The sequence below is a fragment of the Salarias fasciatus genome, chromosome 15 (genome assembly GCF_902148845.1).
Source record: "Salarias fasciatus chromosome 15, fSalaFa1.1, whole genome shotgun sequence".
NCBI classification, from domain to species: Eukaryota; Metazoa; Chordata; class Actinopteri; order Blenniiformes; family Blenniidae; genus Salarias; species Salarias fasciatus.
Genome location: NC_043759.1, coordinates 19845702 through 19872205, shown reverse-complemented (window position 1 = coordinate 19872205; position 26504 = coordinate 19845702). Strand labels below are relative to the sequence as shown.

The 26504-nt window shown below is 43.7% G+C and overlaps 4 protein-coding genes across 5 annotated transcripts in view; 3 read left to right on the top strand and 1 right to left on the bottom strand.

Annotated features, from left to right (window-relative positions):
• Positions 1–1129: 1129 nt before the first annotated feature.
• Positions 1130–6305, top strand: mgat2 (alpha-1,6-mannosyl-glycoprotein 2-beta-N-acetylglucosaminyltransferase). Its single transcript, XM_030110384.1, has 2 exons — positions 1130–1267; positions 3863–6305. Exon 2 carries the CDS (start codon positions 4096–4098, stop codon positions 5503–5505), a length of 1410 nt encoding a protein of 469 aa, XP_029966244.1. The 5' UTR covers positions 1130–1267; positions 3863–4095; the 3' UTR covers positions 5506–6305.
• A 3851-nt stretch (positions 6306–10156) lies between these two features.
• On the bottom strand, positions 10157–16332 carry wdr20b (WD repeat domain 20b). Its single transcript, XM_030110200.1, has 4 exons — positions 16066–16332; positions 13681–13863; positions 12108–13550; positions 10157–11869 (listed from the first exon to the last, which is right to left on the bottom strand). Exons 1-4 carry the CDS (start codon positions 16312–16314, stop codon positions 11813–11815), a joined length of 1932 nt encoding a protein of 643 aa, XP_029966060.1. The 5' UTR covers positions 16315–16332; the 3' UTR covers positions 10157–11812.
• Positions 16333–19309: 2977 nt separating this feature from the next.
• Positions 19310–23406, top strand: hsp90aa1.1 (heat shock protein 90, alpha (cytosolic), class A member 1, tandem duplicate 1). Its single transcript, XM_030110155.1, has 11 exons — positions 19310–19464; positions 20283–20432; positions 20523–20889; positions 21004–21137; positions 21261–21569; positions 21686–21851; positions 21942–22132; positions 22236–22383; positions 22500–22768; positions 22883–23216; positions 23297–23406. Exons 2-11 carry the CDS (start codon positions 20283–20285, stop codon positions 23404–23406), a joined length of 2178 nt encoding a protein of 725 aa, XP_029966015.1. The 5' UTR covers positions 19310–19464.
• Positions 23407–24059: 653 nt separating this feature from the next.
• Positions 24060–26504, top strand: part of hsp90aa1.2 (heat shock protein 90, alpha (cytosolic), class A member 1, tandem duplicate 2) — a 25078-nt gene continuing 22633 nt past the window's right edge. For both annotated transcript variants that reach the window (XR_003933003.1, XM_030110154.1), the window contains exons 1-4: positions 24060–24193; positions 25550–25693; positions 25796–26162; positions 26253–26386. Coding sequence is in view for 1 of the 2 variants with exons in the window: in XM_030110154.1 (XP_029966014.1) it covers positions 25550–25693; positions 25796–26162; positions 26253–26386 (645 nt within the window). In the remaining variant the exon portion in view is untranslated. The remainder of the gene's footprint in view (positions 24194–25549; positions 25694–25795; positions 26163–26252; positions 26387–26504) is intronic.

Sequence of the window (26504 nt, the reverse complement as noted above, 5' to 3'; positions counted from 1 at the left end):
TTTGCTGTTATTTTATTAATAAAAAATCTTGTATATTACTTTTGGAGTAATTGTATTAAGTTTCTATCACAGATAATATTTACAAAGGCTGTTAGAAAGAAATCAAGAAAATTCATTTGAATGCATTTATTAACAAGGTCACACATTCAAAATGTTAAACATTTCTAATGCAGGGCGCATTACTTACAGTTATAAAGGACGTTGTTATGGATCATTGACCTAATTATTACAAAATTATTGTGGAGAGAGAGAAAAAAAAAACAACGCTCCACGCGTGTGCGCTCTCTCTCTCCTTCGGACGGTCCAAAGAAGCGTCGCGCTAGCCCCTAGCACCCTCCCGACGGTCCGAAACCCCCCCCAAAGCTTTTTTCCTGCAGGAAACACTGCACTTCCAGCTTTCTTCTACCCTCTTGCGCAGTGCTGCCCCCTGTGGTCCAAGGACGTAACTGTCTTTAAGGGTTGTCCCATTTCCAAGTGACTTTACATTCCTTAACACTTGTTTTGAGGAGGCACTTAATTTGAGATTGAGGATCAAGGTTGAGGAGTGAGGATTAAGCAGAGAATTGGGATTGGGCCAAAGACTGGGACCCTCAGAAAAAGAGACACAGAGCAACAATAACTTAAAAAATTTTGCCCCAAAATACTTTTTTTTTAATTAAGAGATAATTCTCATCAATCAAAGCTGAATGTGTCGGTGTCAGTATTTTTTTCGTTGGAAAATGAGTTGCCCACCCCTGTTCCTCAAAGAGAAATTCAGCTTAAAGGCAAACGTTCCATGGATATTTGTCCAAAGCATATCAAAGCTTTTTTTTCGTAATTCAAGACAGTATGTTGCAGTACAGATTTGGAGAGAAAGTGTGCAGAACCGCGATCTGCAGCAGGATTGGTCCTGAAAGTGTTTTGCAGCAGTGACATGCAGGATGGAGACAGAGCGCAACGAGGAGATCATTTCAATTTCCAGGTAAACTTTCCATGCATATTTCGTAATAATCTTACTTAATAATAAAGACAGTGTTTAGCAGGTCTGATGTGAGGAAAAAGTGTGCAGAAGCCTGACCTGCAGCGGGCAGACTGATCATGATGGGATCTGTGCTGCCCCCCGCTGGACCAGTGCATTGTGGGACAGCGGCAGACAGTGGTTCCGTATTTAAGGTCTTTTTTCCCCCCCCACCTCCAGCAAGCCTTTTCCTGCTCCGGTTCCATGCAGCTCGCTGGGAGGTATGGAGGGGAACGGGACGCCGCCGTACTGACGCTTCTCCGGTTGTAGGTAACTACAGTGAGCGCTTGTTTGCGTGCCGTTGTTGCTGAGCTCTCGCTCTGGACGGGGTCTGCCCGCAACTTGCTAGCCGAAGCTAACTTAGCATTGTCATGAAGGAGCGGAGCTCGACGTGGCCGCTGGCCGCTTCCATCCCGGCTCGTCTCTGTGTTTGTAGAGGGTGGGGAGCGTTGCGTGTCAGTCGGCTGGGAATTGTGGCAGTGTTATCCGCTGATATAAACACGATGCGAGCCGTGGCTGGCTCGGTGTGACAGCGGCCAAGTCGAGAAAAAAAAAAAAAAACAACATAAAAAAAAAACTAACGGGCTTTCAGGACTAACTGGCTTATTTACGCCGACGTGCTTGACAGAAGCAATAATCCATAATCCCAGCAGATCAATGGGGACGTGTCAGTTTGGAGAACGTACAGATTGCATAGGTGCGAACTGCAGGTTGCACAGTTTGATCGTGTTCTAACCATGCGATTCTTTACTCTGTGCAAAATACCTCTCCACGTCCTTGTTTACATTGCAGCAACATTGAATGCAATCATTAATAATCTAAGTAAATTTGACAAATACCTTTTTCTTAGTCGGTATTCGTGGCAGTGGAGAAATGAATTGTAATAGCCTGCAGGCAGAGGGGGGGAAACATGTAGGCTGCATGGAGTCAGTAAGCCCAAGAGACCAGTCATATAACACACAGGCCAGCTTTATCAGATCCGAGCTGATCGGTATTGATGATTTGAAGTTAGAGGGCGAAAATAACAAGGTGTAAACAAGAAGTTTACATCCAGCATGAGACATGGTGTTAATTCACATGTTCATGTAAGGCACTCCACTGAACAATGAGATCTGTTTTCATGGTAGTCTATTTAACTATAGATTTCCTCTTTTATCACTGTACAGTACTGTCATGGTTAAAATATGTCTGTTAAATTAAAGCTAGATAGAAAAGGCCATGCCAAAAATCTTGCAGGTATTAACAGGTTTTCTGTTGGTTTAAGGCAGGAGTGTCAAACTTACGGCCTTTGAGCTAAAACCAGTAAGACTAGATGTCAAACAACTATGAACATTTCAAGGAAAACATTGCTTTTTTTGTTGCACATTTCTTAAAAGTAGTGGACACAACACAGCGCTGAGACTCGAGCTGAGATATCTACCTCGTTGCTCAAAGGCATGTTGTCAGGGTGAACTTGTAGAAACATGCATAATGCAATAACTAGTGAAGTTTTCTTCTACACATTTCACTGTGTTTTGAACCAGAATATATCATTAAAATAGGCTTTATATTGAGAAGGTCGTGATTTTCAGTAGTAATTGTTTTTTCTCTGCTCCACAATAAAGAAAAACTTTCAAGATTGAATTTAAACGTTATGGCGGCACTACTTTAGCTTTCTATTTTACTTGAAGTCAGACACTTTGTTCACAAAGCATATTGAGACTGAAGACGGTTCATAACTCAACCAGTATGCAGTGAAAGAACTGAATGCAGCATAAGGATTGTGTTTACACACTTCTGGAAGTTCTCACAAAGTGTTTGGCCACTGAAAATGTCCTCTCATGTGGGTAAAAATAGGAGGTTGACCTAAAAAACTCCCAAATCATTAAGACCCACTCAGAGCTAGCGAGGTTGTGTGGGTATTGAGTGGCTGCTTCATGCTGCAGGCTGTACTCAAGCCCGGGCAAATGCCTCACTAATCGCACCATGATGGATAGGAGACCAACTCCAGAATGTTTGTCAAACTGAACCCATTATAGAATACTGGCTTAAATACGTATGAATTGCAGTGTTGAATACTGGTGATTTGTTGATGGATTTTTGCTTTACTTAAAGACTTTGAAGTCATTTTACAGATACACCTTTAAGCATAAAACATAGCCCCGTGCTAAAACATTGCCTGTAGGCGAAGGCTATTGCATTCTACTGTCCTCCAGATATGTTATTTACAAAATCGAAAACAGTCAACATGAGACTTGTTTGTTGTAGATTTCAGTGTGTTTGGTGCCTATGTTTCTCAAACCCAATGTTATTTTTAATATAAATACATGGGTCACGTGCACTAACTGGAAATATGAGATTCTTTACTAAAGCAAAAGGATTCAAATTCTGTTATAATAAACACTAAAGAACATGAAACTTACCTAAATAAATAACTATATCACTTATTTCCTACTTTCTAGTGTTTAAGGTTTTTTCTTTTAAGAATTTACATAAATTTAACAACTATTTCATCACTTGCCTGATCAGTGGTTCACATGGTGGTGTTGTGTGTATATAATGTGAACTGTAAGCAGAAGTGTGACCAAAATGAAATAGTAGAATTCCAAACTGCTCTGAAGTGTGTTTTTGAAAAGAAAACGTTCCTCTGTGACAGCGTAGTTATTTTTGAAGTTGCTGCTTTCTTCCTCTTTCGGCCTGTGTGAACTATGACATAGTTACTGCACTAAACAGCAGTTCGATTACTTTCTAATTCTCTTTTCTTCTAATTGCTGTCATGTAATGTGTGTTTCCTCTGACATTGTTTGCATGCATATATTTATGACGCTCGGTCTTAACTACCACAGTGGATCTAACCTTTTGTCCTGGTTTTTATTTTCCATTCAGATGCTTCGCGTGCACCGCTACCCCGCTGCCTCCCACAACCGCCATGCCTTATGGAATATTCATTTACCATCAATGACATTCCAGCAGAATTCATGTTTACAACAAGAGATAAGTTTGCCAACAATTAGCCTCTAAACAGCCTCTTTTTAATCAGGCCGGCTTGCTTTTCAAAGCAAAAGCACACAGCTCCAACAGCTTTTTGCCTCTGCACAATCAGCTTCTGATTCTCTATCATGAGACTCCGGATTTACAAGCGGAAGGTGGTGATACTGACTCTGGTGGTTGTCGTCTGTGGCCTGGCTTTCTGGAGCAGCGGAAGGCAGAAGAAAAACGACAGCGGATCGTTCCCCAAGGACGCGGAGGCGGCGAGGAGGAGTAGCAGCGCGAGCAGCAGCAGCAGCAGTAGCATCAACAATCATATCCAGGTGCCAGCCACACCTGCGGCCAGCCGGGCGCCCGCTCCGCCGCCTGCCGTGAAAGCAAATGACACACACCAGGAGAAAGCGAAGGATAAAGCCAAAATAGCCAAGCCAGAGGCGGATAACACGACTTTAGTTTACCGCGGCATTGTCTTCCAGCTGAACTTTGACCAGACGATCAGGAACGAGGAGAAGTTCAAGACGGCCCGGCAGAAGGATGACCTGGTCGTGGTCGTTCAGGTTCATAACCGACCGGACTACCTTAAACTCTTAGTGGACAGCTTACGGAAGGCTCGAGGAGTGGACAGCATACTGCTGATATTCAGCCATGACTACTGGTCCCCCGAGATTAATAAAGTGGTGGCGTCCGTTGACTTCTGTCAAGTACTTCAGATTTTCTTCCCCTTCAGCATCCAGCTGTACCCCCAGGAGTTCCCCGGGAACGACCCCAAGGATTGCCCCCGAGACATTCCCAAAAAGGACGCCTTAAAGCTGCGATGCATCAACGCGGAATACCCCGATTCGTTCGGTCACTACCGCGAGGCCAAGTTCTCCCAGACCAAACACCACTGGTGGTGGAAACTCCACTTCGTATGGGACAGAGTCAAAGCGCTGACAGACCACAAGGGTCTGGTCCTGCTGATCGAGGAGGACCACTACATGTCCCCAGACTTCATCCACCTCTTAAAGCTGATGACCGCTCTGAAAAGAGAGCAGTGCCCCGACTGCGACATCCTCTCCCTGGGGAGCTACAGCCACATCGGCTACTCCAGCAAAGCCAACAAGGTGGAGGTAAAACCCTGGAAGTCCACCGAGCACAACATGGGGATGGCCCTGAGCCGAGAGACATATCAGAAACTCATCCAGTGCACCGACACGTTCTGCACTTACGACGACTACAACTGGGACTGGTCCCTGCAGCACCTGACCGTGTCCTGCCTGCCCTCGTACTGGAAGGTCATGGTGAGCGACGCGCCGCGGATCTTCCACGCCGGGGATTGCGGGATGCACCACAAGAAGGCCTCGTGCATGCCCGTCAGCCAGAAAACCAAGATAGAAAACATCCTCCAGAGCAGCTCGAATCAGCTGTTCCCGAAAAACCTCCTGATTACAAAGAGACTGCCGGCGAACGGGGCCGGAGGCGTGGCGCCGCACGTGAAGAACGGGGGCTGGGGAGATATCAGGGACCATGAACTCTGCAAGAGTTACGTTCGATTACAGTGACCTTACTTGATACTATTATATATTATTGTCTCTTTTGCATCCTATATAAAGAAAAAAACTAAATCTTTATGGACTATTCTTCATATTGCCTGTTTTATTGGACTGTTTTCTCGGATTGTTCCAAATAAAGACGAATGTTGGATTTTTTGGCTTCTTTAACACAAATGTCTTTACATTGAATAATACAAGTGATTCCTTACAAGTCTGCATTGTTTTGTACCTATAATATACTAAACACTATATTGTATTTTCTATGACAAGGTTTTCAGACGATGAAATGCCTCGTATGTTCCCTGGAGTCACTGAAAATGTGGGACATCTTGAAAGAGGTGGCGAACTGAGCAGTGCTCATCAGGGGCAATCTTGAATTTGGTGAATCTGTGGATTTAGTAATCCCATTGTGCACGCATAATTAATTTGAAGATATTTATATCTCCCAAATTTGCTGAGATCAAAGGAGATCCGCTGAGACACCTTGTTCCATTTATGTAATCTCCCACTTTAGCGGCAACAGGTTTGGAGAGCGCACCGGGAGACTGTCGCTTCCGACGCGCGGCACGAATATCATCACAGCGATTCAGATGTGATGGGTGGAACATGCCCGAACTGCAGAGTTTTTGCACCTGGTCATGTTTGGCGGGAGTGAACGTAGTGATGCGCTGCAACGGAATCAAACTCCCGATTGTTCCGATGCAGTGCATCACTGTCCAGCTGATGACTTGGGTATGGTGATAGAAGCCTGGGCTACTGTATCAGTGCAGAGGTATTCACATAAATAAACATGATGCACCTGGAGAGATCCCAAGGCACCGATGCTCCTTTCTTGTTTCTGTTGTTGTATTGAAGTTACATTTACATTTTAAGTGCTTAGACCACAGCTCAGTATCGATGGCTTCCGCTGAAGCCTGAGCTCAGTGCTTCTCTGAGGCTGCATTGATCCCCCCCCCCCCCCCTCCCTCATCCACCCAGCTCCCTCACCCTCCTCACCCCTCCAGCAATGTTTAACAATCAGTTCTGCACTATGTTGAAAATCTGGAATAACTTACTGCTGACTGGTGTCTCTGTATATCTTCATATTAAATGCACCTTGCGCTCAAGTTCGCTGGTGGCCTTTCTGCAACATGCAATTCCTGTTTAAAACATGGCCTGAATTAGATATGAAATGCTTCATGCCCGGCATATATCCTCAGCATTGACAAATGTTGAAGACTGAGGGAGCGTGATGAGGCCTAACAATGGCTCCTCTGTGACTCACTTCCAGCAGGCCGCTCATTCTCTGCAGGGCGAGAAGCCCCAGTTAATTTTCCATGTGTGAACTTTTAATTCCTAATGCGCTGTGAAGACACGCAAATTCTGCTGCCGCGCCGAGGCCATGTGACCGGCACATTGTGCAGCTGCTTCCCCGATGGAGGCTCAGTAATTGGGCCGGCACCTCAAGGGAAACCTGGCTCAGAATAGATTTGAGAAAAGAGGAAAGGGCACTTTGCTCTTGATTTTTAGTGACAAATGTGTAGCTGAGGCTGGAGCTTTACAAACTGCATGGTTGTGTGCTTGCAGGTATAGCCGCCGAGCTAATCGCCTCTGCACAATTCAGCCTTGAGAAACCATAAAATGTGTTGATTTTAAAAATATGGAATAGCAACATGTTGGTGTGTTCACCCGAATACAGTCTTGGCAGGATTTGTATCGTGAGCTTTGAAGATTTCACTGATAATTTGATCAAAAATAAAGATTCAAAGAGCACAACATTATTTTAATGTTCTAAACGGCTCAATCCGGATGTGACTGAAACTCCCTGTCCAGCAGAAATGCATAATCATGGAGCTTTTAGCAGCAGAACAGCAATTTTGTATCACTATATGTACAGTTACTTGGTGCCAGAAACAGCAGTGAACTATATCGGCCTTAAATATTTAAAGGGGTCTGAAACATGAGTGCAAATTATTGCTAATGTTCCTCTTGGCAAGTATGCGCACATTAATGTATTTGTGTTTCACAGAGTTGCCAAAAACATGATTCGCTGGATTGCAGAGGTGAGTGGTTTATTAGCACCTCTCGAAGGGGAGTTCTTCATTCTGCCGCTTGAAATCTCATCATTTGTCCTGCTGAATACACTTTTCTTAGCTTATTCTAGCATTGAGGCAAGAGTTCCAACCACAACACGACTGTGAAATCCATTCCAAACATATTTAATATTCTCACTTCACCGTCGGTCTCTGCAACTCACTGGAATGCGAACGTGATGAGAACAAAGGCGATTTGCTCGATATCATAGACGTAACTAGTCATGCACGTCTTTTTGCAAACGCAGTCGTATGCGTTTAGTCCTGCGGTCCTTCAGCCCCGTCAGGACGTAGCAACACAAAAGATGCGTCTCATTCTTCACGCTCGCTGCAGTGGAAGTCTATATTAATCATTCATAGCCACTGCACACGTTGCTAGGTAAACATAACTCTTGGTCAATATATGACGGCATGCGAGGCAGGAGAATTCTATCACTGTGAGATGATCAAAGCCGGGCCTTTACAGGAGGACTCCTCCTCCATCTAATGAATATCTATCAAGTGGGACCCATTTCCCCGAGGATGCAAGATGAATGCAACTGTTTTCCAATCTCTCACTCTGTTATGATTGCTATTCAAATAGCCGGCGAGATTAAAGGCAGACCAGGTCTGCATAGAACGAGTAAACACTGTCAAGAGCCGGGAACTATACGCAGGTGCATATTTTAAAGCTGATGGGATGCTTTTCCAGACATCTTGCTGAGTACCGACCTATTCTGACCGAGTCCTGCTCAGCGGCATAACAGAGATCAGACAGTCGGTCAGATCTGACAGGATGATCGAGTCAATCCAGCACCCCCTTCCTCCTCGTCCTCTTCCTCCCCTCTACACACTCATGCCACAGGCTGCTTGGTTTAATGCCCACGAGTGCTTGCGTTTCTTCTAAAAAGTGACTCATTAATTATGGAGGACCGATTTTATTCCACTCTGGAAATATAAAATATATATGAATTCGCAGGGTGAAGTGATTAGGAGACATTTGTAAAATGTAGAGCCCAAGAGGGAGTTAGACGGTGGGGTGTGCCTGAGTAGACAGAGGTTTCCAGTCTGATCAAGGGATGGCTGCTATTAAACACTTTAATGGCTGATGAGGAGCCCAAAGCCCCCGTTTGTCTGAGCACTGCTGCTACCTGCTGGCCAGATGTAACACTGACATGCCACCTGAGGGGAAAACTCCACATTTCAGTGTAAACATGGCTGTTCCTTCTCAGTTTACACCGAATTCTATCCAGAGTATTCTTCCTATGTGCTGTGCATGTTTTCCCATGCAAGTATTATTGTATGTATTTTATTATTAGTAGCAGTTAATACATTTTTTTGTTATTTCTACACTTTACAAATACACGTTTTACGTTAGAGCATTATGAAGGCCGGTTTTGGTCCACCACCCTTATGGTTGACACCCCTAGTCTAAGCTGTCCTAAACTGCAGGTTCCAGGTTAAAGCAACTTGTGAGAAAATGCTTGTCATAGTTTGTGTAGATCTTGTGTGCAGCTGATTCTTAAAACGTCACATTGCATTTTTTTGTGCATAAATTTATATAAGCTGTCCTGCTAGGGACTAACATTGAAATAGAGAACGTTCCAATTTATTTCAGAGGCGCTGTTGTTTACCTTTCTCCCTGTCTCAACGCTTCCACCACAAGCTCATCTCCATTTCTCTTCTTTAATTTAAAAGACGCTCCCAACATGTCAGAGCAAGAACAAACTCATTAATAACGGGAACGGAGGCTTCGCGGCTGTACTGTGCAGGCACTCAAGCAAGACCTTGAATTTTATAACACATGCTTCTTCACTGTGTACGACAATAAAAACGGGGAGGTAGTTGGGAGGTGTCTGACTCATGGCCTTCATGGACTCGAGCCATTTCAGGTACAACTTGACTTTTCATGCATCAAAAAAACAAAAAAAAAAAAAAAGAGAGAGAGAGAGAGAACCTTGTTTGTTCCTGGCACAAATTCAGATATGCTTGTTTCAGAGCACAAGTCGACAGCCGCCGAGTGAAAACACCTGTAAATAACCAGCGAATGCTTTCAGAAAACTGTCCAAGAATTCCAGAGAATAAATGACTCAGATTCAAGATATTTTCAACCTTGTAAAACTTGATTTACTGCAGGGTTGAAGCTCACCGCCCCTGAATCACTGAGGCTCGTATGAGGAAGGTTGTCCGGCGTGGAACAAGAAACAAACATGGAACAAGTTCTGCTTAAAATATGTCTGCTTTACAGATGCAAGCTGTTGTTTTCCAGGCGCTCCAGCACACACTGCTTGCATGTGTGAGTTATAACACAGAAGTTAATGAAAGTGTGGTGAAAACACGCCAGGTGAGTGAGCAGTAAAGACAAATGGACCACGCAGTCTGTCAAAGCTGTTTTAATAGGCGTCACATGGAGGAAAAGGCTCCCACCGTTAAAATCCTCAGTCCTATGTTGGGTGCTTGGAGAAACAAAAAAAAAACAAAACAAAAAAAACCAAAACAACACCCTCAACTCGAGCACCTACGCCGCCATCAAGCGCTGACATTTGTCAGTTGGTTTTTCCTTTTTCAACACAGTGTCAAAAAGTTTGTTCACAAGTTCAGCATCAGTTTAGCAGTTATTACTCACAAGAAGTGGAGTCACAGATTTCTCAGCCCTGTCAGCAGAACACGGTTGTCAGTCTTTGTTAAAGTGAATTCACAAGCATGTTGGTTTGATAGGATGGGACTAGTGCGCATGGGGAGGGTGGGGGAGAGGAAAGGGGGGGGGGGGGGGGGTAACAATGCCAGCGTTAGTCTTCCTGTGGTTTACCTGAGCTCGGAATGATGGCTGAATTAGAGCACTGCGTCTGCGCCTACCTGCCAACGTCAAAGAGAGAGATCTGCGGCGACAGGCTTAGCTAGCGTTCAGCACTACCTGTTAGACGAGAGGATTTCGTAGACATTTCCTATACCAAACGTTTCGTTATTAAAAATACACCTGAATTCTCTTTATGTACAACAAAAAACAAGGAAACATTTTCACCTGCATATTTAAGATTCATTTTAATATTAGGTATAGATTTCTGTATTAGAAATATCAGTATTTTCTGAAATGAGGGTCTTTGAACTAATGTTATAATGATCATTTCACCCATAACTCATCGAAGTACAATATTTACATATATTACAGAGCCCATTTAATCAGAAACAATATTAAAATAAATGTTCAATAGATACAAAGGTTTTATTTAATTCTATTTATAGATATTTATATATATTTATATATCAACCTTGTCAAGGAGTCCTTACACGCTCCAAAAAATGTAAAGCCATTCTCCTCTAACAAACTATTAAGTGCAAACTATTTATTTTCCATATAAAAAACTGATTGCAGCATCCAGCGTTGAGACAAAGAGCAAAAAACAAGCCGGTTCCCCAAGTGCTTCCAAAGCTGTCGACAAAATGTTTAGCATGTGTTCCTGTGATGGACTGAAACGTGTGTGTGTGTGTGTGTGTGTGTGTGTGTGTGTGGCGGAGGGGGCAAAAACAATGGAAGCAGATATGTGCAAAATATACTAAGTGTGAAACTCTGAAACAGTTTGTAAATCGAGGGGTGGAGGGGAGAAAAAATGTCTTTCTTGGTGTATGAAGACTTCAGCTACATCCAGGAGGTGAAAAAAAAAAAACACTTATGGGGATATGCCACTTTTCCAAAACAATCCCTCATCTTTTTCCCTTTATCTGTGAATGTATTTTTTAAAAAAATGAGGCGTTGGATTAATCCCCACAAACACACACACACATACACACAAAAGGTTAGGCTGAGGCATCTTCACAAAGCTTACACCGTGTCTAGTCTTTGAAGATCTACAGGCACAATAGATTGGGTATTAGAGTTTGTCGTTTTTCAGACTAGACACGACTTGATATGACCAGAGATGCGACAGTGAGCCAGTCGAACGCTCTCCTTCACCTCCTGGATGAGTTAAAGCTCTTCTGAACAGTAGCACCCATTTAACCCCCTGACAGAAGGAGAAAAGAAAGAAAGAGAGAAAGAAAGAAAGATCGCAATAGGGAGGAGAAGTCTCACCCTGGCTCGGCCAACATCACTTATCTCAACACAAAAAGCAAAAACAACATGCGGGAGAGTGTAGTGATGAAAATGAACTGGGACACTGGAGGTGGTGTGGTGTGTGACAGTGTGTGAAGAAGCGCTGCAGGGCCGTGGCCTTGGTCATCCCCGTCTCTGTGGCATGGAGCTGTCATTAGCAGCGCCAGCACTAGGGCTATACTACTGTTCCACTGGGGGAGTTGGCTGGGTTGTTTTGAGATGATAGCAATCCCTGTGGAGAGACAGATAACACACATTGATAACAAACAACAGTGTTGACTTCAATGTAAAGCAAAGAGGCAGAATAAGTGAGGCCGTGAGGTGTACTGTCAGATCAAAATGATGTGGGGTTTAGTATGAATCTGGAATAACCAAAACCTCTGGCTGCGTAACGCCGCCGCTAACAGCTCGTGAAAAGAGTGAGTTTGGAGGTGTCACATGACAGTATCCTCAAGAGGCCTGTCACTCACCACTTTCCCAGGCCTAGCCCATGTGCAAACGAAACCCTCCTGACAGGCTGTTACCAGACAGTCCTCAAGGAAGATTAACACAGTGAGTCTCTCGTGAGCGATCTTCTTGCACACCAGGGGTTCGAGGAGCGGCACCTCCTCCATGCGCGGGCACAGCGCCGTGCCCAGAGTCTTGGCGGCGTCGGCCTTCGCCGTCCGCGAGGAACTGAGCTGGTTGAGCTTGTCGCTGCTCTTGCTGCTGATGTGGCCCATGCTGTGGTTTCTCTTGTGGTCCTTCTCGTGGCGCTCCTTGCGCGAGTCGTGCAGCGACAGCGTGGCGAACTTGCTGACGCTGGTGGCAATGAACGCGCTGTCCATGATGCTGTTGCCCTTGGTGCTGGAGGTGGTGGTGGAGGTGGAGGTGGTGGTGGAGGTGCTGCTGTTGCTGCTGCTGCCCGTGTGACTGTTGGGGGTGCTGCCCCCTGCTGGGTTGGAAGCATGAGGCAAGCTGTTTGAGCGAGGCAGGGTGTTGGGGAGGGAGTTGGATGTGTTCCCACTGGTGCTACTATTGCTCACATTGTCTTTGCCATTGGTGCCGCTCGAGTTGGTGGCGGTGGTGGTGTTGGTGGATACAGTAGTAGTAGTTTGTCCAGTGGCTGGAGGACTTGTGGCATTCATAACATTAGTGTGAGTCCTAGTGCGTGACAAAGGGAGGTGTGGGAAAAGAATGTCCTCCGTCAGGTCCCACAGACACAGCTGGGTGTCCTGCCCCACCGAGCCAAACCTGTAGGTCACGCTGACAGGCCGACTGTCCGTAGAGTTTCTCTTAGAGAGCCGTGAGTGAGAGCTGTTCGCCCTGTCCACGCCGGCGCCGAAGTGAATCTGCTCGTGGAAGTCCTCGTCGCTGCCACTGAACTCGGCGGGGGGCTCGCCGTCCTCCACGCTGGTGGTGCAGTGGTCGAACGCCACGACGCTCACCCACGACTTGTGGCCGTGTCCCCGTGCGATGACCCTGCAGTCCAAAAACGACCACACCGTCACCAGGTCGTCCTCCCCTCCCGCCACGATGTATCGTCCATCGGGGCTCCAGCACACGCACAGTAAACCGCCAAAGTAGCTCTTCATCGTCCCGTGGAGCTCCGCGGCGTCGAAGCCGAACACCCGCAGGAAGCCGTCCTGGCTCGCACAGGCCAGAAACTTGCCGTCCGGGGAGAACGCAAACTCATTAAGGGCCCCCTCGCCCACTGTCCAGCGCAGTAATGGGTTCCGGGCGGACTTGCTCTTGCAGGTATGCACCGCATAGCTCTCTCCCTGTTTGAGAAGCTGGTAGTGAGGCGCCGTCGTCCCACAGGTGTTCTCCACGTTGTACAAATACATGCTGCCGCTGGAGTGAGCCACCAGGAACAGGCTCTCCGAACCAGGGACCCATCGCACACACGTGACTCTCGATTTGTCTATAAGTCTCTGGGGTTTTGAGGGGAGGGAAACCAAAAAAAGAAAAATGGTCAGTGACTTCAATGCTTTGGAGAGGAGATGAACTAAAACACATGTACGTATCGTCCTTCTCGCCGCAGTCAGAGCGACACTAACTTACCTCCTCATTGAAGAGTTTGCTGGTCTCCTTCTTTATGGGGTCTATAAGTTGCACCTGGCCTGCTGAGAAGCCCACCAGCAGGGAGACGCTCTCTGCCGTCGCCGTGAGAGGGTTGAAGTCATGACACGTAGGCTGCGTTCCTTTGTATATCCTCTTGTCTATGGGCTTACTAAGATCCGCAGCCTGGAAGGATAAACACACGAAGACAACATCATTTTAAAAAGGTTCAGTGTTTTCTTTGAGTTGTAGAAGCTGTGTTACTGACACCATTTTGCTGACATGATGTAGAAAGCGTTCATCCAAAAATAGAGAGGCGCAACAATAAAGCCTGACCAGTGCAAGTCTGACATTTGTGACAGCTTTATGTTTAATACTGCGAGTCTCTTGTGGTCTATTTTGGTGCGCTGAAGGAGCCAGGGAAAAGGCTTAGAGGCTGCAACTATAAAGCTATCAGTATTTTCAGAGAAGCGGCTCAAAATAAGGATGAGGATGCTGACATATCAACTGGCACAATGATGCCTGGCTTTCTCAGTATAAAAACCCATCCGAGTAAAATAACCACGAGCAGAAGCAGCTCAGTGATAAATCTGCAGTGATCTGTCAACAACAATGGACTTGCGTTATCAAGACTATGGTATTCCCTGTCCACAGAAATCATCTGCTCAGTTTAGAGACTACAAAAACACAACAATATTTGCCTGAAATGCTACATTGGTTGCATTGACTGGCTGCACAAACTCAGGGGAGCCACAGCTTATGATCAACATGCTTCATATCAAGCAGAGGGATTCAAAACAGACCAGCTTCACATCTAGACCAAACACACTGTTTAATATAACTTAAACACTGTTTTTTTAAATAAAAAAATTGCATGGATTGAGTTTTAAAGTGGTTATTTTAGCAAAACGTTGTGATAGCAGGTCTCACGGCTTGCAATACATGTGTGTTTGAATGGATGAAGAAAATAAATGTAACTTTATCATTTCAAACACTTATTTGGATGTGTGTGTTTCTGAGTGACTGAAACACCTTCAGGCATCTATGTTAACATGGAGCTCAGTCATGTCACAGTGTTTACTTTGGCTTCAGTGGGTTAAGGTATCTCAAACATTGTAAAATACCATGCATACCAATCCTCTTCCTTAACTTGCTGAACTGTTCTACACAGTAATCACCAAGCCGGAAAGCACTACTATGAATCAGCTAACTCTGGAAATAAAAGACATGCGGAGTAATTGATAGTAATTTCTAACTTCTTTCCCGGTTTAATCTTTATTTTCTGGATAGCGTACAGTGGGAAAAAAAAGAAAAAAGAAAAAAAAAAAAACGTTTTGGGGGTGGCTAGTTGGCTTGTATTTTCAGTCACATACTTAAAGACTTGCATCTAGTTGAAAGTGTAGCAGAAACTAAGTTAATGATTAAACCACGAGTGTGACACCAGCTATACAAACACAGACACTTTCAAAGGTTTCTCCTAGAACCACCAGGATGTGACAGCAGCAGCATCGAACCAGCAATGGAATGAGTTATATTCCTCTTTTCTGGATCATTTAGGGACACGAGTCTCCCTGTTCATACAGTGGTGCAGTGATTAGCACTCCTGACAATGGTGCAGGTTGAAATAATTGCCAAGCCTTTTAGTATGGAGTTTGCATGTTCTCCCTATGTGTGGGTTTCCTCAGTCCAAAACATGCATGTGAGGTCAATTAGTGTTCATAAATGTGAATAGGAGTGTGTGTGGTTGTCTGTGATTCTGTGTTTTTCCTGTGTTGGACTGTCGACCTGTCTTGGTGTACCCTGCCATTGCCCATAGTTGCCCATTGCCGGGATGAGCTCCAGCAGAAACCCTGCACAGGACAAACTTGTGTGTGGACGGATGGACTAGAACCACATCATGATTCTCACCCTGTCCAACAAGACCCAACGTGGCTTTAAGCAGTGGCATCATCAGTGTATGCAACTGAACAGTGGCTCACACTACATCACATCCGAACTGTGATAACATGAACCCATCGCTTCCAGTCCAACAGCACAACTAATGCAGTCTCTGCTGCCCACTCTGATGGTAAAGGTTTAGCTGGGACATAAACAAACACAATGTGACATGGCGCGATGTGACAAGTCCTCTCCCAGCTCATCTCCAGATCCCATGTCACAGCTTGTCACCGACTGTAGACTCACCGAGGCAACAACAACAACTGTGGCGATGTTAGCTCGGAATGCTAATTAGTCCCCTAACTTAGCTTGGTCTGCTACATGGCCTGGTCTTGACAATCTACGCACTTCAGTGACAGAAGCTTGCAGAGTTGACAACCGAGGCGCGACACGCGCAAAGCCGCCAAACCGCCGGGGCTGCTCGGGGACGGCGGTGTCCTCGGTGTTTACCTTTCTCACGCCTTTGTAGATGTAAAAGTAGAGCTCCCGGCCCACATTGAAACAGATCCTGTCGCCGTTGCCGGACTGGTCGTTCACGTTCACGAAGGAGACCTTGACGGGATTGGAGCCCTGCGAGTTGAAAGGCACCCTGTTCGGGCGGCTGTATTCGGAGTGGGTGAGGAGTTTGTAGACGCCTTCTCGGGTGGTGAACTGAGTTTTAATTTCGTTCATCTCCTTCCCTCCTCCCTCCGCCGCCATCTTGAAAATTGGCGTTCATCCTTGTCCCAGCCCCGGATGTTAGCGTGTGCGCATGCGTGCGGAGGATTCCTCCAGACCGGAGTTCAAAGGTAAACAAACTGGTGTTCACGGTGTGCTTAAAAAAAGACACGTTTTTCATTTTGTGAGTATTTAGTGTTTTTAAAACATTATCACTATCACCACGAACAAATCACACGCAGTATCTCACACTCCTTTCATTAGTTACACCCACTGGAGGGTCAACCATATGGCCCGCGGGCCAGAACTGGTCCGCCAGTCCAGTCCATCCTCTGAATGAAATGTGACAGCTGAGATTACGTCAACTGCAATATATCCATTTGACCACCAGGGGCACGATTTAACTTGTGTGGTGAGTTTGTTCAGGTCATCAGGATTACAACGCAGATGTTGAAATGTGTGTACATAAATGATCATTTCTAGATTTTTGACATATTTGACAGAAGTTCCAGCTCCAAATATCAAATATCTCATGCCTTTGAAGATGTAAACAGTGCAAGATTCCAGATGTAAACCATGTGTGTAAGCGGTGAATTAACTGAATGCTGGCACAGTATTGTTGAAATTGTAGTTCTTTTATTACATTTTGAGATTTGCTGTGTTTTTCAAAAGGATAGCTGAATGAAGATGAACCTAATAATATATTTATACTTTGTTGCACTAAAACAAAGACATAGATTTTGAGTTCTGGTTATTCATAAATGATATTATTAATTTTCCAGTCAGGCCCTTTTGACATTAATGTGCACTGTATGTGGACCCTGATTTAAAAGACGTGAGTGTGTCAGCAGACCTCAGGTGTTCAAGTTTTCTGCACACGTGAGAACTGGAGTATACGAACTAAATGTTGCTTAATGTTGTCTTTTCTGACTCCGGGAACACTCAGCAAACCTCTTTCTGAGGACGTCAGAGGTCTGAATTTTTCACATTGCAAATAAATTGAGATGTATGTAGACCAAGGACCATTCAAAGCCCTTTAAACCAGAAGTACAACTTTGAAGTGGGTTCTTTGACGTACAGGCAGTCAGTGCAGATTGAAGCTCAGGTGTGATGTTTTCCACCCACTTTTTTGGTGAAGGTTCTGGCTGCATCATTCTGAATCAGCTACGTACACATTTTTTTAAACTGAAACCTGCAGACACACCATTACAATACACCTGCCTACTGAAAATAAATACATGAAAAGGTTTCTTAGAATGTTCTTTAGTCAGGAATCCTTTAAATCTTTTTCAGATGGCCGTAAGTAGTTTGTCTTTTGAAATTCAGGTCTGAGTCCATAATTAAAATCCAGCTTTATAGCTTGATTTGAGTTCAGGTGAGCGGGATTCCTACAAAAATCTAGAAATATCTGTAAATTAAGGTTAACTATAGTGAAATGAGCCAGTCTACAATATTTTTGACTTCCAGCAACATGTGGCCTAATACTTCATGTCTCTGAAGATGTCAATAGTATAATCAAAAATCACTGTACACATTTATACACGTGTAAAGCACACTGATAAATGATTAACTGAGGAATACTATCTTGAAATTGCAGTTCTTTTATTTATCTATCTGTCTATCTATGGTTGCCAAACGTGAATTTCCCTTCCCTGTTTCAGTAAATATCATCTTACAGTGATTGCGAAAGTGCCTCGTGTTTGCACGGTCGGCTTCCAGTACCTACTCCACTCATCTGGAAGCATTTCGATTACATAATACCTCTGTGGTGCGTTCAAGGCACTGCCATCCTCTGGTCACATTAGGTTATTACCACTCTGTCTCACAAACAAATGTTTAAGCTGTATTTAAGATTATTTCTGAGGACGATTAAATAAAACTTTAGCCTTGTATTGTTTTCTTTATTAATTTTGTTATTTGTTTATTATTAGGATGTGTCTGTGTGAGTATTCCCTGGGTGTGTTCAGCTTTGCAACAGCGTCAGCTGTTATCATAAGCTTGTTTTGCAATATGACAGAAACAGATGCATTGATTTCATATAGTAATTGTAATTATCATCATCATAATCACTGGAACACTTTTCAAAATTTAAACTACATCTACACATCAAAAGATAAGAAGATAAACATTTCAGAGAATATAAATATTGCAAAAAGATAATATCTGTCCATCTGAAGTATGTTCTAAGAAACGATTAATGAAGATCACTGTCAATTCTTCAGTCGTCTTTCTACAAAGAAGGTCTCGACAGTATTTCATGGCACTGAAAAGTAAAATATCTATCCAGGGTTTTGAGGGCAACCATGGTCTCAGGAAGTTTCTGGATTGAACAACATGTGTTGTCTGCATTGTTTCAGTTCAGATGAAGGTTGAGTGTATAGCAATAGAATCTGATTTTATGAACTGCTTTGCTATTGTATGGCGTCCCAGAAGGGACATGACAAAAACAGAGAAGGGTACATGTTGTAGTTGACACTCCCTTGTACTTGAACATGCCATACACCAATGAAAACTGTCACAAAAAAAGATTCACTAAAGTCTAACATCCACAATGAATCAAAGGCGTAAGTCCCTTTTTTTATTTCTACATTAAATAAGGATCAAAATTACAGATTGAGCTTCTTAAAAGTGTGAAGCTTCATGCAATCTTGCTGGCCCTGAAAAGCCTGCAGTGGTCTTGCAGTCCAGAGGAAGCCTTGAGGAATGTGTGGAGGTTCAACGGGACACTGCCACAGCAGCTGATAGTAATGGCAACCCACAGCTGTGATGCCTGCCGAGGGGGTGGTGGGGGTCTGGGGCCGAACAGACAGCCAAGCTATCAGGAAAGTTCTCCTTGTGAGTGACAGGCACACGTTGCTACTCCACAGCCCTATAAGGGCACATCAACTTTAGGGCTGTGGTGTCTCATTCGTCACCCCCTTCCCAGCCTTTCCTTAGCACCCCCTCCTTTCTGACAGTATCTTCTGGAAGCTTCTGAATGGGAGCTTCGAGAAAACACCCTTGAGTATAAAAAGAACCGGTGTGTCGCAGGGTCTGCATAGAGTCAAACGACACTCACTTGAACACAACCAAGAGAGACTTTCTGCCCACGGGAGCATCAGCGAGGCCTACTTTTGGAGCTCAGTGAAGACCAGCCCAGTGATTATTTGACGACTATCTAACAAGTGGCACAAGACTAACAACTCATTCAAGGTAAGAATGAACCTTTTTTCATTGATGCATTGCAATTCTGCTTAAAATCAATTTGCACTGCATTGAGTGATTTAATAGAATTCTCCAAAAATCCAGTATTCTGACTAAAGAGGTAGCTTAAGTTGAAAAATGTAACTCACTTTCTGTACTTAGGCTCAGTTTTAGTGTGATTTTTTTTGGGTGAATGCCATCAGGATCTTGACCTGATAATGTGCTGCAGCACATGGCATGCAGGGTGACCCTGAGTGTAGGCTGTTCAATGGGAAGACATGCCGGCACACAAAGAAGATGCAGTCCACTGACATTTCAGTGGCTATAGTTGTAAAGTCAATGTTTAAGGATGAATAAAGCTTTTTGTATTGTTTTTGTTTCTACATTGCTAATATATACTAGTATCACAGTGCTACTTTAGATTAAAAAAAAAAAACTTGAGTCTTCATGAAAACCAATAAAACATTTTCCTGATAACAAATCAGAAGTAACTTTAACTTCATCCCTAATTTGTAAAAACGTATTACCCTACTAATAAAAAGGTTGTAAGCCACACGTGTTGAAGTCGCTGGGGGGTTGGGCAAACGTTAGAACTCCTCCCAGTTTTCAAAAGCAGTCTTTGATTGACAGAAAGAACACGTGCTGGTCTGCCATCAGTCAGCCCTGCTCCTCTCGTGCTGGGCAGTTGTCGTGAGCGACTGAGAAAGTGTTTTTAGATCTAACAATGGAGGGAATTGATTTCTAAAACAAAAATGACAGTAATTTTAAAATTAAATATGAGAACAAAAGCAACTTTTTATAACAGCATGAAATGCGCTTTCTTTCAGATGCCTGAGAACGCTGGCCATGTTATGGAGGAGGAAGTGGAGACATTCGCCTTCCAGGCTGAGATCGCTCAGCTTATGTCACTTATCATCAACACCTTCTACTCAAATAAAGAAATCTTCCTTAGGGAGCTCATCTCTAACTCATCAGATGTAAGTAAACTCAAATCCTATGCTACCATTTCAAAAACACTGATCAATATTGTGCAAACAGTATTTTAATGGATTGTGCTCATTGGACAGGCTTTGGATAAAATCAGATACGAGAGCTTGACTGATCCCAGCCGACTTGAGTCCTGCAAAGAACTGAAGATTGAGATCATACCAGACCTGCACGCTCGCACCTTGACCTTAATCGATACAGGCATCGGCATGACCAAAGCAGACCTGATCAACAACCTGGGTACGATCGCCAAGTCTGGCACCAAAGCTTTCATGGAGGCCCTGCAGGCTGGTGCAGATATCTCCATGATTGGCCAGTTTGGTGTGGGTTTCTACTCCGCCTACCTGGTGGCTGAGAAGGTGACGGTCATCACCAAGCACAATGATGACGAGCAGTATGTGTGGGAATCTGCAGCTGGTGGATCATTCACTGTCAAACCTGACACAGGTATGTTTTACTCCTCTCACTGATGCATAACTCTTATCAAGAGCTTATGAATTAAATACAGGTTGATTTGTTGCATGACTTTGATCTCATCACTGATTTTATTGTTACTTTCAGGAAAGTCCATTGGCAGAGGCACCAAAGTTATCCTTCACCTTAAAGAAGATCAGACAGAATACTGTGAAGAAAAACGCATTAAGGAAGTTGTTAAGAAGCACTCACAGTTCATTGGCTATCCCATTACACTTTTTGTAAGTATTGTTTTTCCTTAATCAAAACACATACGCATAATAACCACAGTTGCAAACAGTTACAGCAGTGCTACTAATCACAAATTCATGAGTTTTTTTTTTTCTTATCCATATCTATCTAAGGTGGAGAAAACAAGAGAAAAGGAAGTGGACCTTGAGGAGGGAGAAAAAGAAGAAGAAGTAGCTGAGAAAGATGCTCCCGAGAGCAAGGACAAACCTAAGATTGAGGATGTGGGCTCTGATGAGGACGAAGACTCAAAGGATGGCAAGAACAAGAGGAAGAAGAAGGTTAAGGAAAAATTCATTGATGCTCAGGAGCTTAACAAGACGAAGCCTATCTGGACCCGCAACCCAGACGACATCACCAATGAAGAGTACGGAGAGTTCTACAAGAGTCTTACCAACGACTGGGAGGACCATCTGGCAGTCAAGGTAAGCAACACCTACTCATGATACCTACGCCAGATGTGCAACCCAACAAGATCCTGATCAGCCGTCATTAAGCTCTAATATGTTCATGAATGCACATCTACTTTTTGTGTCTGCAGCATTTCTCAGTGGAGGGTCAGCTGGAGTTCCGTGCCTTGCTGTTTGTGCCAAGAAGAGCAGCATTTGACCTCTTTGAGAACAAGAAGAAAAGAAACAACATCAAGCTTTATGTCCGCAGAGTCTTCATCATGGACAACTGTGAAGAGCTGATTCCAGAATATCTTAGTAAGTACACCCCTGCAACTGAGTGTCCTATAAGAAAATGCATCTTGTCTGTCTTTAGAGGGCTGAGCAGTTTTTTCCTTCTTTAATCAGACTTCATCAAGGGTGTGGTGGACTCTGAGGATCTGCCGCTCAACATTTCCAGAGAGATGCTGCAGCAGAGCAAAATCCTGAAGGTCATCCGCAAGAATCTGGTCAAGAAGTGCCTGGAGCTTTTCACAGAGCTGGCGGAGGACAAGGACAACTACAAGAAGTACTACGAGCAGTTCTCCAAGAACATCAAGGTAGGCTCATCTGAATTAATACTTAAAGTTCAGATGGAAAATATGGTGCTTACATTTTGTTCAATTCCTGTAACAAATAATAACACTTTGCTCCATGTTTTAGCTTGGAATCCACGAGGACTCCCAGAACAGGAAGAAGTTATCTGATCTGCTGAGATATTATACCTCAGCATCTGGAGATGAAATGGTTTCTCTGAAAGACTATGTATCTCGCATGAAGGACAACCAGAAACATATCTACTACATCACCGGTAAGAATTTCAGCTACATTTTATTTTTGTCTATGTTTTCCTGGTTGTCTGCATAATTCTGCCTCAGACCAAATCAACAAATAAATGATTAATTGAATTATAATGAACTTTCACAGGTGAAACCAAGGACCAGGTTGCCAACTCTGCCTTTGTGGAGCGCCTTCGCAAAGCCGGACTGGAGGTCATCTACATGATTGAGCCAATTGATGAGTACTGTGTCCAGCAGCTGAAGGAGTACGATGGCAAGAACTTAGTATCTGTGACAAAGGAAGGCCTGGAACTGCCAGAGGATGACGATGAGAAGAAGAAGCAAGAGGAGCTGAAAACTAAATTTGAGAATCTCTGCAAGATCATGAAGGACATCCTCGACAAGAAAGTTGAAAAAGTACGCTCTTGCCTTGTGGAAATGACACAACTGATATCTTTAGTGTACATGAGTATTAAGGTTTAAACAACTACGTTCAGGCATTTAAATAATAGTGAATTTCCTTCTCAACAGGTTGTCGTTTCCAACCGCTTGGTTTCATCCCCCTGCTGCATCGTCACCAGCACTTACGGCTGGACGGCCAACATGGAGAGGATCATGAAGTCTCAGGCCCTGAGAGACAACTCCACCATGGGCTACATGACAGCTAAGAAACACCTTGAGATCAACCCAATGCATCCAATCGTTGAGACCTTGAGAGAGAAGGCAGAGGCTGACAAGAACGACAAGGCTGTGAAAGACCTGGTCATCCTGCTGTTCGAGACCGCCCTGTTGTCTTCAGGATTCACTCTGGAGGACCCACAGACACATGCCAACCGCATATACAGAATGATCAAGCTTGGCCTTGGTATGCTTTATTCTTTGTGCTTTTGACTGCACATAATAAAATTGTTTGAATTCGTGAAATAATGCCCTCTCCTTTCTCAGGAATTGACGATGACGATTCTGCAGTTGAAGACCTCATTCAGCCAGCTGATGAAGACATGCCAGTGTTGGAAGGAGACGATGACACATCAAGGATGGAGGAAGTTGACTAAGATACTTGCTAGAGCTTTCTTACTTTGTTTTATTTTTTATTTTTGTAAGTTGTATTGCTTCTGGAAAGATTTAATTTGAACACAATTCATTTCAACAAGCACAAATAATAGAATTTGCTGGAAACAGAGAAGAACACAGTTTGGCTCATTCAACAATGTATCAGCTGCTTCCATAAGACTACTGACAATCATTAAGAGCAATATAAGGTCATTTCAGATTTGACTTATTTCTCTTTTTGTAGCTACTGTATTTTTTATGAAGGGCATGCACATTTGTAATAAAAATAAGATGACAAATTAAACCTGCAGTCTTTGTTGTATTAATTAAATACTGAAATGTATTTCTCATTGTGACTACTACAGCCAAATACTGAATAAAATTTTACATTTACTCAAAAATACTTTAATCACAGGGCATATTAGCGCTTTTTCAACAATTTTAGTCATTGTTCTGGAATTTTCAGTCATTACAGCATGGTTCATTCGAGTTTTCTCAATCTCTACTCACATGCCAGCGCTCTCTCCCGCCCATTTTACCAAATAAAGCAATGAAGGCGTGACCTTATGTTATGACTGACAGTAGGATCAGCCAATCAGAGGGCAGCATCGAGCAGCAGCGAGGAGGATCTTTCCAGAAGCTTCTGAAAGCTCAGGACGAGATTTCTCGAATGCTCGGAAGGTTTATAAAGCTGCACGGACTCCCTCCTTGCTCTTGTGATAACGACACTGGTGGCAACGATCTGCATAGACTTCGCGCCGGAGTTTTACACGACGCCGAGAAGCCAAGGTAAATTAAATGAATATTCATTGCATTAAAGATGACAAATGCATTTTTGCACATTCTTGGACATTGTCAGCTCAGTTATCACTCAGCTCAGCCATTTTCCGTCCAAGCTAAAGTGACGATGGCTTTTAAATCATCTGCATGTACAACACGTACCGATTTTAGGAGGCCCTGTTCAGGTCTGAAAACTGATGAGACATCCTTTCCCTCAAAACTTTTAATAATCTTCGACTGAGCTTCATCTTCTTCAGAGGCGATATATAACCCAGCCACATGGCATGATGCTTAGATTGAGCAGTTGTCAGGATTAAATCATCCTTAAGCAGGCACACAACTTGATGAAGCCTAATAAGATTTCCTAAGCAGTCAGTTGTTTTTTTTTTTTTTTATTAGGATTTTAAGCCACTCTCTCGTGTTACTCAAATATGTTGCACATAATAAGCAGTTATCTGACTGATAATTCACAGAATGCCTGTGAAGACTGAGAGGAGGAGCTTTCCATTCCTATAGAAACTGCTAGATAGTTGGTTTCCTCCTGGTACCTTCTAGAAACTTGTACTTCTTCCGGCAAACCGGCAGGTGGAGTCATTTCTGCTCGTGCCAGTGTGCAATTCAAACCACGTGCTCTTCTCTCTGATGAATCAATATCCAAATTATTCAAGGCTGCAGTGTTGAACTGTCGCTGGATGTGCTGTGGCATGACAAAACAATTACATTTAGTATTTTTCAATCCAGTCTGGTCTCTTTTTTTAAGAGGTAAACTGTTTGAAGACAGTACATGGGGTTTTAATCTCATCTGCCAAAGTTGGATTATTGAGCTGAACAGTCTGTCACTCCACCTGCTTCAACCATCATGCCATGCGTGCATGTGCAATAGATTCCACTATATTGCCAAATGAGTCATTTAAATATGAATATATCAAATAGTTTGCAATAGAAGTTACTAATGTTAAGGATTGAGTTTAATATAAAACATGATTGTTAAATTGTAGGTATGGATTTGAATTTGTAGGAGTCAAAAACTGCAAGGTATTTTGTTGACACAAATTGTTTTTGTAGATGGAAATTTCACTGATGCGGAGGTGCAGCTGAAACGCATTAACAGAGGAAGATTAACGCTGGTGTCGCCTGTTATTATCCTGCAGCTGATCCGCTGACTCATATGAATGATAATGGGGAAAAAAAGCAGGAGCAATTCTGTCGATCTACAATTATGGAGATGCCAAATAAGCTCATCATGTTTGGAAGCTTTATCTTGCTCGTTGCAGCCTGCGTAACTGTTGAGGAACAAATAACTCTGAGCTCTGTGACGCATTCTTGTTTGACAGTCTAATCTTTTCATGCATTTCCTTTTTAAAGATGTCACACGACCAACCAATGGAGGAGGAGGCGGAGACCTTTGCATTCCAGGCTGAGATTGCTCAGCTGATGTCCCTCATCATCAATACTTTCTATTCCAACAAAGAGATCTTCCTCAGGGAACTCATCTCCAACTCTTCAGATGTAAGTTCAACATGGACTCTGTCGCTTGATGAAAATTAAACTACAACTACAAAGTGATTACCAGTGTAGTTAATCTTAATTGTTTTATTTTCCCCCCGTCAGGCACTGGACAAAATCCGCTATGAAAGCCTCACTAATCCAGACAAGCTGGAGTCTGGCAAGGACCTTAAAATTGAAATTATTCCCAACAAAGAGGAGCGCACCCTCACCCTGATCGACACGGGTATCGGCATGACCAAAGCAGATCTGATCAACAACTTGGGTACGATCGCCAAGTCTGGCACCAAAGCTTTCATGGAGGCTCTGCAGGCTGGAGCCGACATTTCCATGATTGGCCAGTTTGGTGTGGGTTTCTACTCCGCCTACCTGGTGGCCGAGAAGGTCACAGTCGTCACCAAGCACAATGACGACGAGCAGTACGCCTGGGAATCGTCTGCCGGAGGCTCATTCACAGTCAGAGTGGACAACTGTAAGTCATGGACATGTAAATATGGTGCACTGTAAAGTTCATTGTTAAGTTTAAAGTATGACAGTTAACATGTTTGATTTCCCTCTACAGCTGAACCAATGGGCCGCGGGACTAAGGTGATCTTGCACCTGAAAGAAGACCAGGCAGAGTACCTTGAAGAGCGGAGAATTAAAGAAATTGTGAAGAAGCACTCTCAGTTCATTGGCTACCCCATCACACTTTTTGTAAGTACATGTTTTAGTTGCTTTTTAAATGGCGAGAGAGTTCTCCCAGTGAAAGAATTATGAATAAATTATAGATATACAGTACAATGATATTTAATTTGAATCTTTCTCCTACTTC